General features: G+C 37.2%; 1 protein-coding gene across 2 annotated transcripts in view; it reads left to right on the forward strand.

The window, feature by feature from the left end:
• Positions 1-14,474, forward strand: part of SLC9B2 (solute carrier family 9 member B2) — a 45,975-nt gene that overhangs the window by 18,666 nt on the left and 12,835 nt on the right. For both annotated transcript variants that reach the window (XM_008707230.2, XM_040625418.1), the window contains exons 8-9: positions 7,102-7,208; positions 10,538-10,687. In XM_008707230.2, coding sequence (XP_008705452.1) covers positions 7,102-7,208; positions 10,538-10,687 — 257 coding nt within the window. The remainder of the gene's footprint in view (positions 1-7,101; positions 7,209-10,537; positions 10,688-14,474) is intronic.

The following is a 14,474-nucleotide window of genomic DNA, read 5'->3' on the forward strand; positions in this document are numbered from 1 at the left end:
GAGGTAGTTATTTTTTTTAAATAAGAGAGATGACTGAAACTATCAGGAAGGAAAAACTGTTGCCCCTCTACCCACCGTAGGTCCATTGGCTGGGCCCCTGTTAATCAGACTGACAAAAGACAAATTAACAAGAGAAAAGCAGTGTGTTAGCCTGTGCACCAAGCTTGCAGAGGAGAGAAGTCAGTGATGACTGACTCAAAGGGGTGGTTAGAATTTGGGCTTATATACATAGCATCCTGGTAAAGAACAATAATTTTGTAAAGAAGTTCAAGACAAAGGAAAAGAACTTTGAGCTTTTGAAAGCAGCAAATTGTGGAAAGGCAAATAGAGAAACTAATGGTAGCTAGGACTGCTTTTAGCAAAGTTTGTTACACGGATTCCTCTGGTGCTGTCTTTGGGCTGATAAGAGTCTGAAATTGTCTGTTCATATCTTCTGCCCATTTTTTAATTTATTTATTTGTTTCTCGTGTACTGAGTTTGAGAAGTTCTTTGTAGATCTTGGATACCAGTCTTTTATCTGTAGTGTCATTTGCAAATATATTCTCCCATTCCTTGGGCTGCCTCTTAGTTGTTTTGAATGTTTCCTTGGCTGTGCAGAAGCTTTTTATCTTGATGAAGTCCCACAAGTTCATTTTATCTTTTGTTTCTCTTGCCTTTGGGGATGTGTCATGAAAAAGGTTGCTTTGGCCGAAGTCGTAGAGGTTGCTGCCTATGCTCTCCTCTGGGATTTTGATGGATTCCTGTCTCACATCGAGGTCTTTCATCCATTTAGAGTTTATCTCTGTGTATGGTGTGAGAGAAGGGCCATATGCACCCCAATGTTCATAGCAGCATTGTTCACAATAGCTAAATCGTGGAAGGAGCTGAGATACCCTTCAACAGATGACTTGATTAAGAAGATGTGGTCCATATATACAATGGAATATTACTCAGCTATCAAAAAGAATTATTTCTCAACATTTGCTGCAACATGGATGGCACTGGAGGAGATAATGCTAAGTGAAATAAGTCAGGCAGAGAAAGACAATTATCATATGGTTTCTCTCATCTATGGAACATAAGAACTAGGAAGATCGGTAGGAGAAGAAAGGGATAAAGAAAGGGGGGGTAATCAGAAGGGGGAATGAAGCATGAGAGACTATGGACTCTGAGAAACAAACTGAGGGCTTCAGAGGGGAGGGGGAGGGGGGAATGGGATAGGCTGGTGATGGATAGTAATTGCATGGTGCACTGGGTGTTATACACAACTAATGAATCACCAAACTTTACATCAAAAACCAGGGATGTACTGTATGGTGTCTAACATAATATAATAAAAAAATATTATTATTAAAAAAAAGAGTCTGAAATTGTCTCAGTGGTTAACTTCTGCCCTTCCTGGTAGAGGGGAGAAAGATACTTCAAAAATTTTTGTCTTCCTTTTAGGTAAATAGGGGAAGATAGACACCTCTTCTTAATTCTGTTTCTTTTCAGTTACCTTCTGCTCAAAATAATCTGTATGCCAAAGTGGCATACCTTGGGGTGGCATGTTCTGTTGCCCTAAACTACAATAACAAGAAACCACATAACTAGTTAGTCCATTTTTTCTTAGAACAGTGTGGGAGAAAGGGTTTTATGTGTTTGAACAATTTATTATAATTTTCCGTACAATGTGCTAACAGGTTTTTTTAATTAAAGTATTCTAAATTCTGTTTGCTATGGAAGAAAATAGAGGTTCTGCTTACCTATATATTTGTTGTTTTGTTTTTTTCCTTTTTTTGTTTGCTTGATTTTTTTATGTCAAGTTTTTATGTTAATGTGCAGTCTAATATTAGTTTCAGGAGTAGAATTTAGTGATTCATCACTTAGTATACAACACCCAGTGTTCATGACAAGTGCCCTCCATAATACCCACCACCCATTTAGCCCATCCCTAGCCCACCTCCCCTCCAGAAACCCTCAGTTTGTTCTCTATAGTTTAGAGCCTGTTTGTTTGTCTCTCTCATTTTTACCCCTATGTTCCTGTGTTTCATTTCTTATTCCACATGAGTGAAATCATGTGGTATTTGTCTCTGACTATCTAGCTCAGCATGATACTCTCCAGCTCCATCCAGGTCATTGCAGACGGCAAGATTCCATTCATTTTGATGGCTGGGTAATATTCCACTGTGTATGTGATTTGGCTATTATTGATAATGCTGCTATAAACATTGGGGTGCATGTATCCCTTCAAATCAGTATTTTTGTATCCTTGGGGTAAACACTCAGTAGTGCAATTGCTAGGTCATATGGTAGTTTTATTTTTAGCTCTTTGAGGACCCTCCATACTGTTCTCCAGAGTGACTGCACCAGTTTGCATTCCCACCAACAGTGTAAGAGGGTTCCCCTTTCCCCACATCCTTGCCAACACCTGCTGTATTGTTAATTTGAGCCGTTCTGACAGGTGTGAGGTGATATCTCCTTGTAGTTTTGATTTGTATTTTCCTGATGATGAGTGACATTGAGCATCTTCTCTGTGTCTGTTGGCCATCTGAATGTCTTCTTTGGAAAAGTGTCTATTCACGTCTTCTGTGCATTTCTTTTTTTTTTTTTTTTTAAGATTTATTTATTTCTTTCTTAGAAACAGCCAGCGAGAGAGGGAACACAAGCAGGGGGGGTGGGAGAGGAAGAAGCAGGCTCCTAGTGGAGGAGCCTGATGTGGGGCTCGATCCCGGAACGCCGGGATCACGCCCTGAGCCGAAGGCAGACGCTTAACGACTGCACCACCCAGGCGCCCCTGTGCATTTCTTAACTGGGGGGTTGTTAAGTTTTATAAGTTCTTTATAAATTTTGGATACTAACTCTTTATTAGATATGTCATTTGCTAATATTATCTCCCATTCTGAAGATTGCCTTGTAGTTTTGTTGATTATTTGCTTCACTGTGCAGAAGCTTTTTATCTTGATGAAGTCCCAATAGTTCATTTTTGCTTTTGTTTCCCTTGCCTCAGAAGACATATCTAGTAAGAAGTTGCTATGGCCAGTGTTAAAGAGGTTGCTGCCTTCTAGGATTCTGATGGTTTCTTGTCTCACATTTAGGTCCTTCATCCATTTTAAATTTATGTTTGTGTATGGTCTAAGAAAGTGGTCAAGTTTTCCCAACACCATTTATTGAAGAGACTGTCTTTTTTCCATTAGATATTCTTTCCTGCTTTGTCGAAGATTAGTTGACCATATAGTTGTGGGTCAATTTCTGGATTTTCTGTTCTGTTCCATTGATCTGTGTCTGTTTTTGTGCCAGTACCATACTGTTTTGATGACTATAGCTTTGTAATAGAGCCTGAAGTCCAGAATTGTAATGCCTCTAGCTTTGCTTTGCTTTTTTGGGATTGCTTTGGCTATTCAGGGTCTTTAGTGGTTCCACACAAATTTTAGGATTGTTTGTTCTAGCTCTGTGAAAAATGCTGGTGGTATTTTCATAGGGATTGCATTAAATGTGTAGATTGCTTTGGGTATTATAGATATTTTAACAATATTTGTTCTTCCAACCCATGAGTTTGGAATGTTTTTCCATTTCTTTGTGTCTTCTTCAATTTCTTTCGTAAGTGTTCTATAATTTTCAGAGTACAGATCTTTTACCTCTTTGCTTAGGCTTATTCCTAAGCATCTTATGGTTTTTGGTGCAATTGTAAATGGGATTGATTCCTTGATTTCTCTTTCTGCTGCTTAATTTTTGGAGTGTAGAAATGCAACAGATTTCTGTGCACTGATTTAGTATCCTGCAACTTTACTGCATGTGTGTATCACTTCTAACAATTTTTTGGTTGTCTTTCGGGTTTTCTACGTAGAGTATCATGTCGTCTGCAAATAGTGAAAGTTGGACCTCTTCCTTGCTGATGTGGATGCCTTTTACTTCTTTTTGGTTTCTGAGTGCTGAGGCAAGAACTATGTTAAATATGAGTGCTGGGAGTGGACATGCCTGTCTTGTTCCTGTAAAGGAAAAGCTCTCAGTTTTTCCCATTGAGGATATTAGTTGTGGATCTTTTGTGCAGGGCCTTTATGATGTTGAGGTATGTTACTTCTATCCCTATTTTGTTGAACATTTTGTCGAGAATAGATGCTGTGTTTTGTCAAATGCTTTTTCTGCATCTATTGAGAGGATCATATGGTTCTTACCCTTTTTTTTTCTTAATGCAGTGTATCATGTTGATTGATTTGCAAATATTGAACCACCCTTGCAACTCAGGAATAAGTCCCACTGAATTGTGGTGAATGATTCCTTTAATGTACTATTACATTCAATTTGCTAGTACCTTGTTAAGAAATTTTGCATCAGGGATATTGGCCTGTAATTCTCTTTTTTAGTGTGGTCTGTGTCTGGTTTTGGGGTCAATGTAATGCTGGTCTCGTAGAAGGAGTTTGGAAGTTTTCCTTCCATTTCTACTTTTTGGACCAGTCTGAGAAGAATACATATTAAGTCTTCTTTAAATGTCTGTTATAATTCCCCTGGGAAGCCATCTGGCCCTGGACTCTTGTTCGTTGGGAGATTTTTTATTCCTGATTCAATTTCTTTTCTGGTTATTGATCTGTTCAAGTTTTCTATTTCTTCCTTTTTCAGTTTTGGTAGTTTATATGTCTCTAGGAATTTATCCATTTCTTCCAGATTGCCCAATTTTTGGTATATAATTTTTCATGATATTCTTTTATAATTATTTGTATTTCTGTGATGCTGGTTGTGATCTCCCCTCTCTCATTTGTGATTTTATTTATTTGGGTCCTTTCTCTTTTTTTGTTGATAAGTCTGGCTAGGAGTTTATCAGTTTTATTAATTTTTTCAAAAAACCAGCTCCTGCTTTCATTGAGCCAGGTTTTTTGTTTGTTTGTTTGTTTCTATATCATTTATTTCTGCTTTAATCTATATTATTTCCCTTCTTCTGGCTTTAGGCTTCATTTGTCGTTCTTTTTCTAGCTCCTTTAGGTGAAAGATTAGGTTGTGTATTTCAGATTTTTCTTGCTTCTCTAGGTAGACCTGTACTACAATATACTCCCCTCTTAATGAATGTTTTTGCTGCATCCTCAAGGTTTTGGAGTGTTGTGTTTTTGTTGTTGTTGTTTTTGTTGTTTTGTTTTTTTGTTAAAGATTTTATTTATTTGACAGAGAGACAACCAGCAAGAGAGGGAACACAGGCAGGGGGAGTGGGAGAGGAAGAAGCAGGCTCCCAGCGGAGGAGCCTGATGTGGGACTAGATCCCAGGACTCCAGGATCACGCCCTGAGCCAAAGGCAGACGCTTAACGACTGAGCCACTCAGGTGCCCCAGGAGTGTTGTGTTTTCATTACCATTTGTTCCCATGTATTTTTTTTAATTTTTTTCTTTAATTTCCTGGTTGACCCATTCACTCCTTAGTAGGATTTTTTAAAAATATTTTATTTATAGGGGCGCCTGGGTAGCACAGTGGTTAAGCGTCTGCCTTCGGCTCAGGGCGTGATCCCGGCGTTATGGGATCGAGCCCCACATCAGGCTCCTCCGCTACGAGCCTGCTTCTTCCTCTCCCCTGCTTGTGTTCCCTCTCTTGCTGGCTGTCTCTATCTCTGTCGAATAAATAAATAAAATCTTAAAAAAAATTTATTTATTTATTTATTTATTTGTTTATTTATTTAGAGAGTGAGCAGGGGGGAGGGGCAAAGGGAGAGGGAGATACAGAATCTCAAGCAGACTACATGCTGAGCGTGGAGCCAAAACAGGGCTCAGTTTCACAACCCTGAGATCATCACGTGAGCTGAAATCAAGAGTCAGACACTTAACCGACTGAGCCACCCAGGTGTCCCTACTAGGATGTTCTTTACCCTCCATGTATTTGTGGTTTTTCCAAATTTTTTCTTGTGGTTGACTTCAAGTTTCGCAGTGTTGTGGTCAGAAAATATGCATGGTATTATCTTAGTCTTTTTGTACTTTTTGAGGTCTGATTTGTGACCTGGAGGATGTCCCATGTGCACTTGAAAAGACTGTATTCTGCTGCTTTAGAATGAGATGTTCTGAATATATCTGTTTAGTCTATCCAATCCAGCGTGTCATTCAAAGTCATTGCTTCCTTGTCGATTTTCTGCTTTGATGATCTGTCCATTGATGTAAGTGGGGGGTTAAAGTCCCTTACTATTATTATATTATTATCAATGAGTTATATTATGATATTTAAAGAAGCTATGAAACAAAGACTCTTCTGGGGGCAATTTCAAACATAATTTGTTTTCAGATTTACTTTTAGAAGTAACTTTTGAGGGACGCCTGAGTGGCTCAGTCGGTTAAGCATCTGCCTTTGGCTCAGGTCATGATCTCAGGGTCCTGGGATGGAGCCCCTGCGTCATTGGGCTCCCTGCTCAACAGAGAGCCTGCTTCTCCCTCTCCCCCTACCCCCTGCTCGTGCTTATGCTCTCTCTTTCTATCTCAAATAAATAAAATCTTTAAAAAGAAAAAAAAGAAATAACTTTTGAGAAAGAATAAGTCCCCTACACTCATTGTAGTAAGAAAAGATTTTGGGGCTCCTGGCTGGCTTAGCTGGAAGAGCATGTGACTGCTGATCTTGGGGTTGTGAGTTCGAGCCCTACGTTGAGTGTAGAAATTGCTAATCAATCAATCAATCTTTAAAAAAAAAAAAAGATTCTTGATTTTAATTGCCAGATTTTTAAGTTACTGTATTCTATACATATCAGAGCTACTAAAATCAATATACATTATTAGTAAAAAAATCAGGCTCTTAAATGGCAATTTGAAAACTAGATCTGTCTTCTCACCCAGCCTTTGCCTCTTGTATAGTAGAACAAATTAACTGATTCATGAATTTTATCTTTCATAATTTCTTAGGCCCTTTAAGTAAACTTTTATTGAAGTAAATGAACAAAAAAGTACACAAATCGTAGTTTATGCCTGTCTTGAAATTTATCTACAATAGTATGCATAGCTTTCTTATAGGCCCATTTTATAAGACATTTTAAGTCACATATATTTAAGAATGTGGAGAGCAGGAAATATCTGTATACTTTTCCTTCTATGTAATTAGATGTTTTATATTGATTACTAAAGTGAAGTCTAAGTATTTATGGATTTAGAGTTCTGTCTGAAGTTTTTCTTTTTATATGTTTTTAAGGCTCCACGGTTCTTAATGTTCTCAGAGGAGTCTTAGAAGTGGTAATTGGTGTGGCAGTTGGATCTCTTCTTGGATTTTTTATTCAGTACTTTCCAAGCAGTGACCAGGTAAAAGAAATAATCTATGGGAAAGTCATTCTTTAAAATGTAATTAGAAAAACATTCTGGAACAGTCCCCTGAAAGCCAATGTGAAGAACATAATTTAGAAATGGCTCTTCACTCTAAAACTGCTTATTGCCATATCAGTGCTATCCATGAGATTTATGAAGAGGCCTAGGTATACAGTTGGCCCTTGAACAATGTAGGGATTAGGGGCACAGACGCGCTACATGGTCAAAAATCCGTGTATAACTTTTGACTCTCCAAAAACTCAACTACTAATAGCCCACGGTTGACTGAAAGCCTTTCTGATAACGTAAATAGTTGATTAACACATATTTTGCATGTTGTATGTGTTATACACTGTTTTCTTACAATAAAGTAAGCTAGAGAAAAGAAAATGTTATTAAGAAAATCATAAGGAAAATACATTTACAGTACTGTATTTATCAAAAAAATTTGCATGTAAGTGAACCCATGCAGCTCAAACCTGTGTTGTTAAGGGTCAACTGTTTAAGATTTAAATACAACTGTAGAATTTTTTTCTCTAGTTTATATTTTGTAAACTTTAAATTTCACTAAAAATAAATAACATCAATTCCAAATATGTAAGCCTTTTCTATTGTTTTATTTTTTATTTTACTATTATTTATAATGTTCAGGTTATCAAGATATAAAATGGCTTTTGAGTCCCTTTTTTTTAGTATCAGCATACCCTAGATTCTAATACTATCAAATACATACCTTAACATCTCATTATAATATCATCCAATATTTCTTACCAAGGAGATCAGAGTTCTTTATTATACACAATGATTTCTTAATATTCACAGAGTTTTTTTTATTTTGTTTTTTTTACTCTCCTAAGTCTCTTGGGATAGATAAACATATGAAAATCTTTTTTTTTTTTTCTATAAGAACTGGCATTATTTTGAGATTTCAGGGCATTTTCAATGGAATTAGAAACTTAACTAAAGTAGAACTTGAAGAAAATTAATATTTCCATTATTAGAAGGTATGTTGATTTGAATTTTTACTGTGCTTGGAAGAACTCCAGCTAAAATTGTAAAAGATTTTATGAATGTATAAAACTATGGCATTTTCTAATTATACAACAAAATAAAAAGAAAAACAATGACTTACATTTTGTTGCTTACTCTATATAAAATGATGTGGTAAGTACAGTAAAGTGCCACTCCGTTCAATATGGCAGCCACTAGCTAGCTACCTGTGGCTGTAGCAGATAGAGAACATTTCAGTGGTGCATATAGAGAAATGTCCATCATCACTGAATGTTCTTTTGGAAAGCACTGATCTAGTGTAATCATATAAATCCATGCAATCTACTGTAAACCGCATAAGACTCATGAAGCGAGTACCATTAATATGATCTTTTTACTGATGAGGAAATTGAAATTTAGGGAGAAGTTGAACAAGTTCACATAGCTGGAAAGCAGCAGAGCTGGGAATGAACTCTGGTAATCCACCACCAGAGCCTGCATGCCACCAAATCAAGCACAGCTAAAGACCTGCAAGCACTTCTAAAGTGATCAAGAAGCTTAGACCATGACAATATTTTTCTACATATGTTTCCTAAGGCAAGGGAAACAAATGCAAAAATAAGCTATTGGAACTGTATCAAAATAAAAAGCTTTTGCACAATGAAGAAAACCATCAACAAAACTGAAAGACAACCTACTGAATGAGTGAAGATATTTGCAAATGATATATCCAATAGGGCTTAATATCCAAAATATATAAAAAACTTATACAACTCAACACCAAAAAAAACAAATAATCCAATTTAAAACAGGCAGAGTACCTGAATAGATATTTTCCAAAGAAGACATACACATGGACAATAGACACATGAAAAGATCTCATTATTACTTATCATCAGGGAAATGCAAATGAAAACCACAGTGAAACATTACCTTACACCGGTCAGAATGGCTAGAATAAAAAAGGTGAGAAATAACAAGTGTTGGCGAGGATGTAGAGAAAAAGGAACACTTGTGCACTGATAGTGGGAATGTAAATTGGTGCAGTATTTATGGAGTATAGAGGTTCCTCAAAAAATTAATGACCCAGTAATTCCACTACTAGGTATTTACTCAAAGAAAACATTAATTTGAAAAGACTATGCACCCCTATGCTTACTACAGCATTATTTACAATAGCCAAGATATGGAGGCAATGTAAGTGTGCACTGATAGATGAATGGATAAGGAAGGTGTGGCATATATACAATGGAATACTGAGCGGCCATGAAAAAGGATAAGGTCTTGCCATTTGCAACAACATGGATGGATCTAGAAGGTACTATGCTAAGTGAAATAAGTCAGACTGAGAAAGACAAATAGCATATGATTTCACTCACATGCGGAATCTAAAAACAAAACCAATGAATAAATAAACAAAAAGCAAAATCAGAACTATAAATACAGAGAACAAAATGATGGTTGCCAGAGGAGAGGGGGAGGGGGCATGGGCAAAATGGGTGAAGAGGAATAAGAGGTACATGCCCTCAGTTATGGAATAAGTCATGGGAATAAAAGGCACAGCACTGGGAATATAGTCAGTGATGCTGTAATAACATTGTACAGTGACAGCTGGTAGCTACACTGGTCAGAAGCATAGGCTAACGTATAGAGAAGTGAATCACTGTGTTGTACACCTGAAACTAATGTAACATTGTGTGTCAGCTATAATCAAAAAAATCAAAAATAATTTTAAATTTTAAAAAAAGTGATTAAGAAGTTTAAAAGGCTGATGAGGGAAAAGTAAAGTGAGAGGGGTGCACATTTCTTAGACTTTAAAAACAACAAAAAACTACTCTCAATCTATAGTCTATAGAAATCTATAGAAAGCATCACATTAAAGAGTCAAGAGACTAAAAGTAATAGAGATATCACATCTTTAACCTTCACAAAAACCCTGTAACATAACTTTCGGGGAGGAGAAAACAAAGCCTCAAGAAGCTAAGGAATGGGAGCATTCCACACGCTGGCAGTGTAAAAGACCTGGAATTCTAATTCTGGTCTGTCTGGCTCCAAAGCCCGTGCACTTTTTTCTGCTGCTATGAAAGTCAGTTTGTGAAATTCTGCTTTGATAACTGCAGAAGAAGGTAACTAGAGTTCCTGAAAGAGGAACCGGCATCTGTACATGTGCTGACTCTACTTTTATTAAGTAAAAGAAAGTAAATGTTACGGTGTGTATTTATGGGCACAGACAGACATTTTTATGTCCCACAGAGTTCTGAATATAGAAAAATCAGTCATTAAAAACTCAGTTACATGAAATAATTGATCTAATCAACCTTTTTTCTCTCCTCAAGGACAAACTCGTGTGGAAGAGAGCATTCCTTGTTTTGGGGCTGTCCGTGCTAGCTGTGTTCAGCACCGTGTATTTTGGTTTCCCTGGGTCAGGAGGTCTGTGCACATTGGTCATGTCCTTCCTTGCAGGCTTGAGATGGGCCGGCGAAAAGGTGAATTTCATTCTAAGTTCTTCTCATTTAAGTTCTTTCTGATCAGATAAATTTTTTCTTTCCAGATACTTTCTTAATATCAAATTAATAATTTAATCATAAAAGCTAATTTCTGTGTATTTGTAAATATATGCCCAAGTGTATACACATGCATCCTCTTCCCCCTTATATGCCAATCTATAATTTGATGTCTTAAGATATATCATGGTCGTATTTCCACGCTGCCTTCCTTATTCTTTGTAAGGGCTGCAGAGTATTGCATTGTATGCTGTACTGTATTTAACCAGTTTCCTACTAACAAATATTTGGATTATTTCTGGTTTTCTGCTAAGACAAAAACCATTTCAATAAAATATCCTATATATGCCATATTTTATAAACTCTAAGACATTATCAAGTCTAAGAAGCATCATTATTTCACATGCCACCAAGAACGAAATACAATGCTGCCAATTAAATTATGATATGATATCCAAATTTCAGAAGTGAGAAAATGGGGAAAAAATCAATAAAATAGAATATACTTTGAGCTTATCTATATGATAAATTTCTAGAAATACAATTCCCAACTAAAGAATATTTCACATTGATACTTTTGATAGTATCAGTTTACCCTTTTAAAAGACTGCACCAATTTATATTTTCACCAACAGTACATGAAGGTGATCTGTTTTTCTTTTTTTTTAAATTTTTTTATTTAAATTCAGTTAATTAACATACAGTATATTATTAATTTCAGAGGTAGAGTTCAGTGATTCATCAGTGTTGTATAATATCCAGTGCTCATTACATCACATGCCCTGCTTACTGTCCATCACCCAGTTACCCCATCCCCCCACCTCCTCCCCTCCAGCAACTCTCAGTTTGTTCCCTATGGTTAAGAGTCTCTTATGGTTTGTCTCCTTCTCCAATTTCTTCTTGTTTTAATTTTCCCTCCCTTACCCTATGATCTTCTGTTTTCTTTCTTAAATTCCACATATGAGTGGGATCATATGATAATATTCTTTCTCTAATTGCCTTAGTTTGCTTAGCGTAATACCCTCTACTTCCATCGATGTCATTGTAGATGGCAAGATTTCATTCTTTTTGATGGCTGTGTAATATTCCATTTTGTATATATACTACATCTTCTTTATCCATTTATCTGTCAGTGGACATCTGAGTTCTTTCCATAGTTTGGCTATTGTGGACATTGCTGCTATAAACATTGGGATGTAGGTGTCCCTTCTTATCACTACATTTCTATCTTAGGGTAAATACCCAGTAGTGCAATTGCTGGGTCGTAGGGTAGTTCTATTTTCAACTTTTTGAGGAACCTCCATACTGTTCTCCAGAGTGGCTGTACCAGCTTGCATTCCCACCAACAGTGTAAGAGGGCTCCCCTTTCTCTGCATCCTCACCAACATTTGTCATTTCCTGATTTGTTAATTTTAGCCATTCTGATCACTGTGTGATATCTCATTGTAGTTTTGATTAGTATTTCCCTGATGCCAAGTGATATTGTGCATTTTTTCAAGTGTCTCTTGGCTGTTTGTATGTCTTCTGTGGAGAAATGTCTGTTCATGTCTTCTGCCCATTTCTTGATTGGATTATTTGTTCTTTGGGTGTTGAGTTTGATAAATTCTTTATAGATTTTGGATACTAACCCTTTATCTGATATGTGATTTGCAAATATTTTCTCCCATTCTGTCAGCTGTCTTTTGGTTTTGTTGACTGTTTCTTTGCTGTGCAAAAACTTTTTATCTTGATGAAGTCCCAATAGTTCATTTTTGCCTTTGTTTCCCTTGCCTTTGGAGACATGTCTAGCAAGAAGTTGCTGTGGCCGAGGTCACAGAGGTAGCTGCCTGTGTTCTCCTCTAGGATTTTGATGGATTTGTCTCAGCTCTTTCATCCATTTTGAGTCTATTTTTGTATATGGTATAAGAAAATGGTCCAGTTTCATCTTCTGCATGTGGCAGTCCAATTTTCCCAACACTATTTGCTGAAGAGGCTGTCTTTTTTCCATTGTATATTCTTTCCTGCTTTGTTGAAGATTAGTTGACCATAGAGTTGAGGGTCCATTTCTGGATTCTGTTCGACTGACTATGTGTCTGTTTTTGTGTCAGTACCATACTGTCTTGATTACAGCTTTGTAATACAGCTTGAAGTCCAGAATTGTGATGCCACCAGTTTTGGTTTTCTTTTTCAGCATTCCTTTGGCTGTTTGGGGTCTTTTCTGATTCCACAAAAATTTTAGGATTATTTGTTCCAGCTCTGTGAAAAAAAAGTTGATGGTATTTTGATAGAGATTGCATGGAATATGTAGATTGCTAGATAGCATAGACATTTTAACAATAGTTGCCAATCCATGGGCATGGAACGTTTTTCCATTTCTTTGTATCTTCCTCAATTTCTTTCGTGAGTGTTCTGTAGTGTTCAGAGTACAGATCCTTTGCTTCTTTGGTTAGGTTTATTCCTAGGTATCTTATGGTTTGGGGTGCAATTGTAAATGGGATCGACTCCTTAATTTCTCTTTCTGATTTCTGTGCAATGATCTCATATCCAGCCACTTTCCCTAATTCCTATAAGAGTTCTAGCTATTTGGGGGTGGAGTCTTTTGTGTTTTCTGCATAGAGTATCATGTCATCTGCAAAGACTGAGAGTTTGACTTCTTCTTTGCCAATTTGGATACCTCTTATTTCTTTTTGTTGTCTGATTGCTGAGGCTAGAACTTCTAGTACTATGTTGAACAACAGTGGTGATAGTGGACATCCCTGACGTGTTCCTGACCTTAGAGGAAAAGTTCTCAGTTTTTCCCCTTTGAGCATGATATTTGCTGTGGGCTTTTCACAGTTGACTTTTATGATATTGAGGTATGTTCCCTCTATCCCTACACTGTGGAGATTTTTTTTTTAAAGATTTTATTTATTTATTTGACAGAGAGACAGCCAGTGAGAGAGGGAACACAAGTAGGGGGAGTGGAAGAGGAAGAAGCAGGCTCATAGCGGAGGAGCCTGATGTGGGGCTCGATCCCAGAACACCGGGATCACGCCATGAGCAGAAGGCAGACGCTTAACGACTGCGCCACCCAGGCGCCCGCACTGTGGAGAGTTTTAATCAAGAAAGAATGCTGTACTTTGTCAAATGCTTTTTTCTGGATCTATGGATTGGATCATATGGTTCTTGTCCTTTCTTTTATTAATGTAGTATATCACATTGATTGATTTGTGGACTTTGAACCACCCTTGCAGCCCAGGAATAAATCATACTTGGTCGTGGTTCTTTCTGTGACCCTAGAGATCCTGAGACTGTCCCACCTAGAATTCCACCCCACTTCACCACCTGAGCACCTTTTAGGTGGGGACATCCCTCACCGCAACACGCTTCTAAAAGTTCTGGTTTCTGCTCCGTGCTGTATCATTTTCCTGTAGCCACCTTGGGAAGGTCCCTCCTCCTGGAGTTTATCTTCTGATATATCACCTCTGATTCACTTCTCTGCATCTCCTACCTTGCAGAAAGTGGTCACTTTTCTATTTGTAGAGTTCCAGCAATTCTTTTCTTAGATCTCTGAGTTCACAGGTGTTCAGGATGATTTGAGAGCTATCTAGCTGAAGTCCTGGGACCAGACAAAACTAAGATTTCCTACTCCTCCACCATCTTCCTCCTATCTCCCGGGGATCTGTTTTTCTGAAGAAATCATTAAAAATCAGATATTTTGCTAACCTGATAGGTGAAAAATGTATCTCACTATTGATCAGATTTGCATTTCCTTATGAGGGAAGCTAATCGTCTTTTCCTATGCTTACTA

The sequence above is a fragment of the Ursus maritimus genome, unplaced genomic scaffold, assembly GCF_017311325.1.
Source record: "Ursus maritimus isolate PB19 unplaced genomic scaffold, ASM1731132v1 scaffold_8, whole genome shotgun sequence".
In the NCBI taxonomy this organism is placed as follows: domain Eukaryota; kingdom Metazoa; phylum Chordata; class Mammalia; order Carnivora; family Ursidae; genus Ursus; species Ursus maritimus.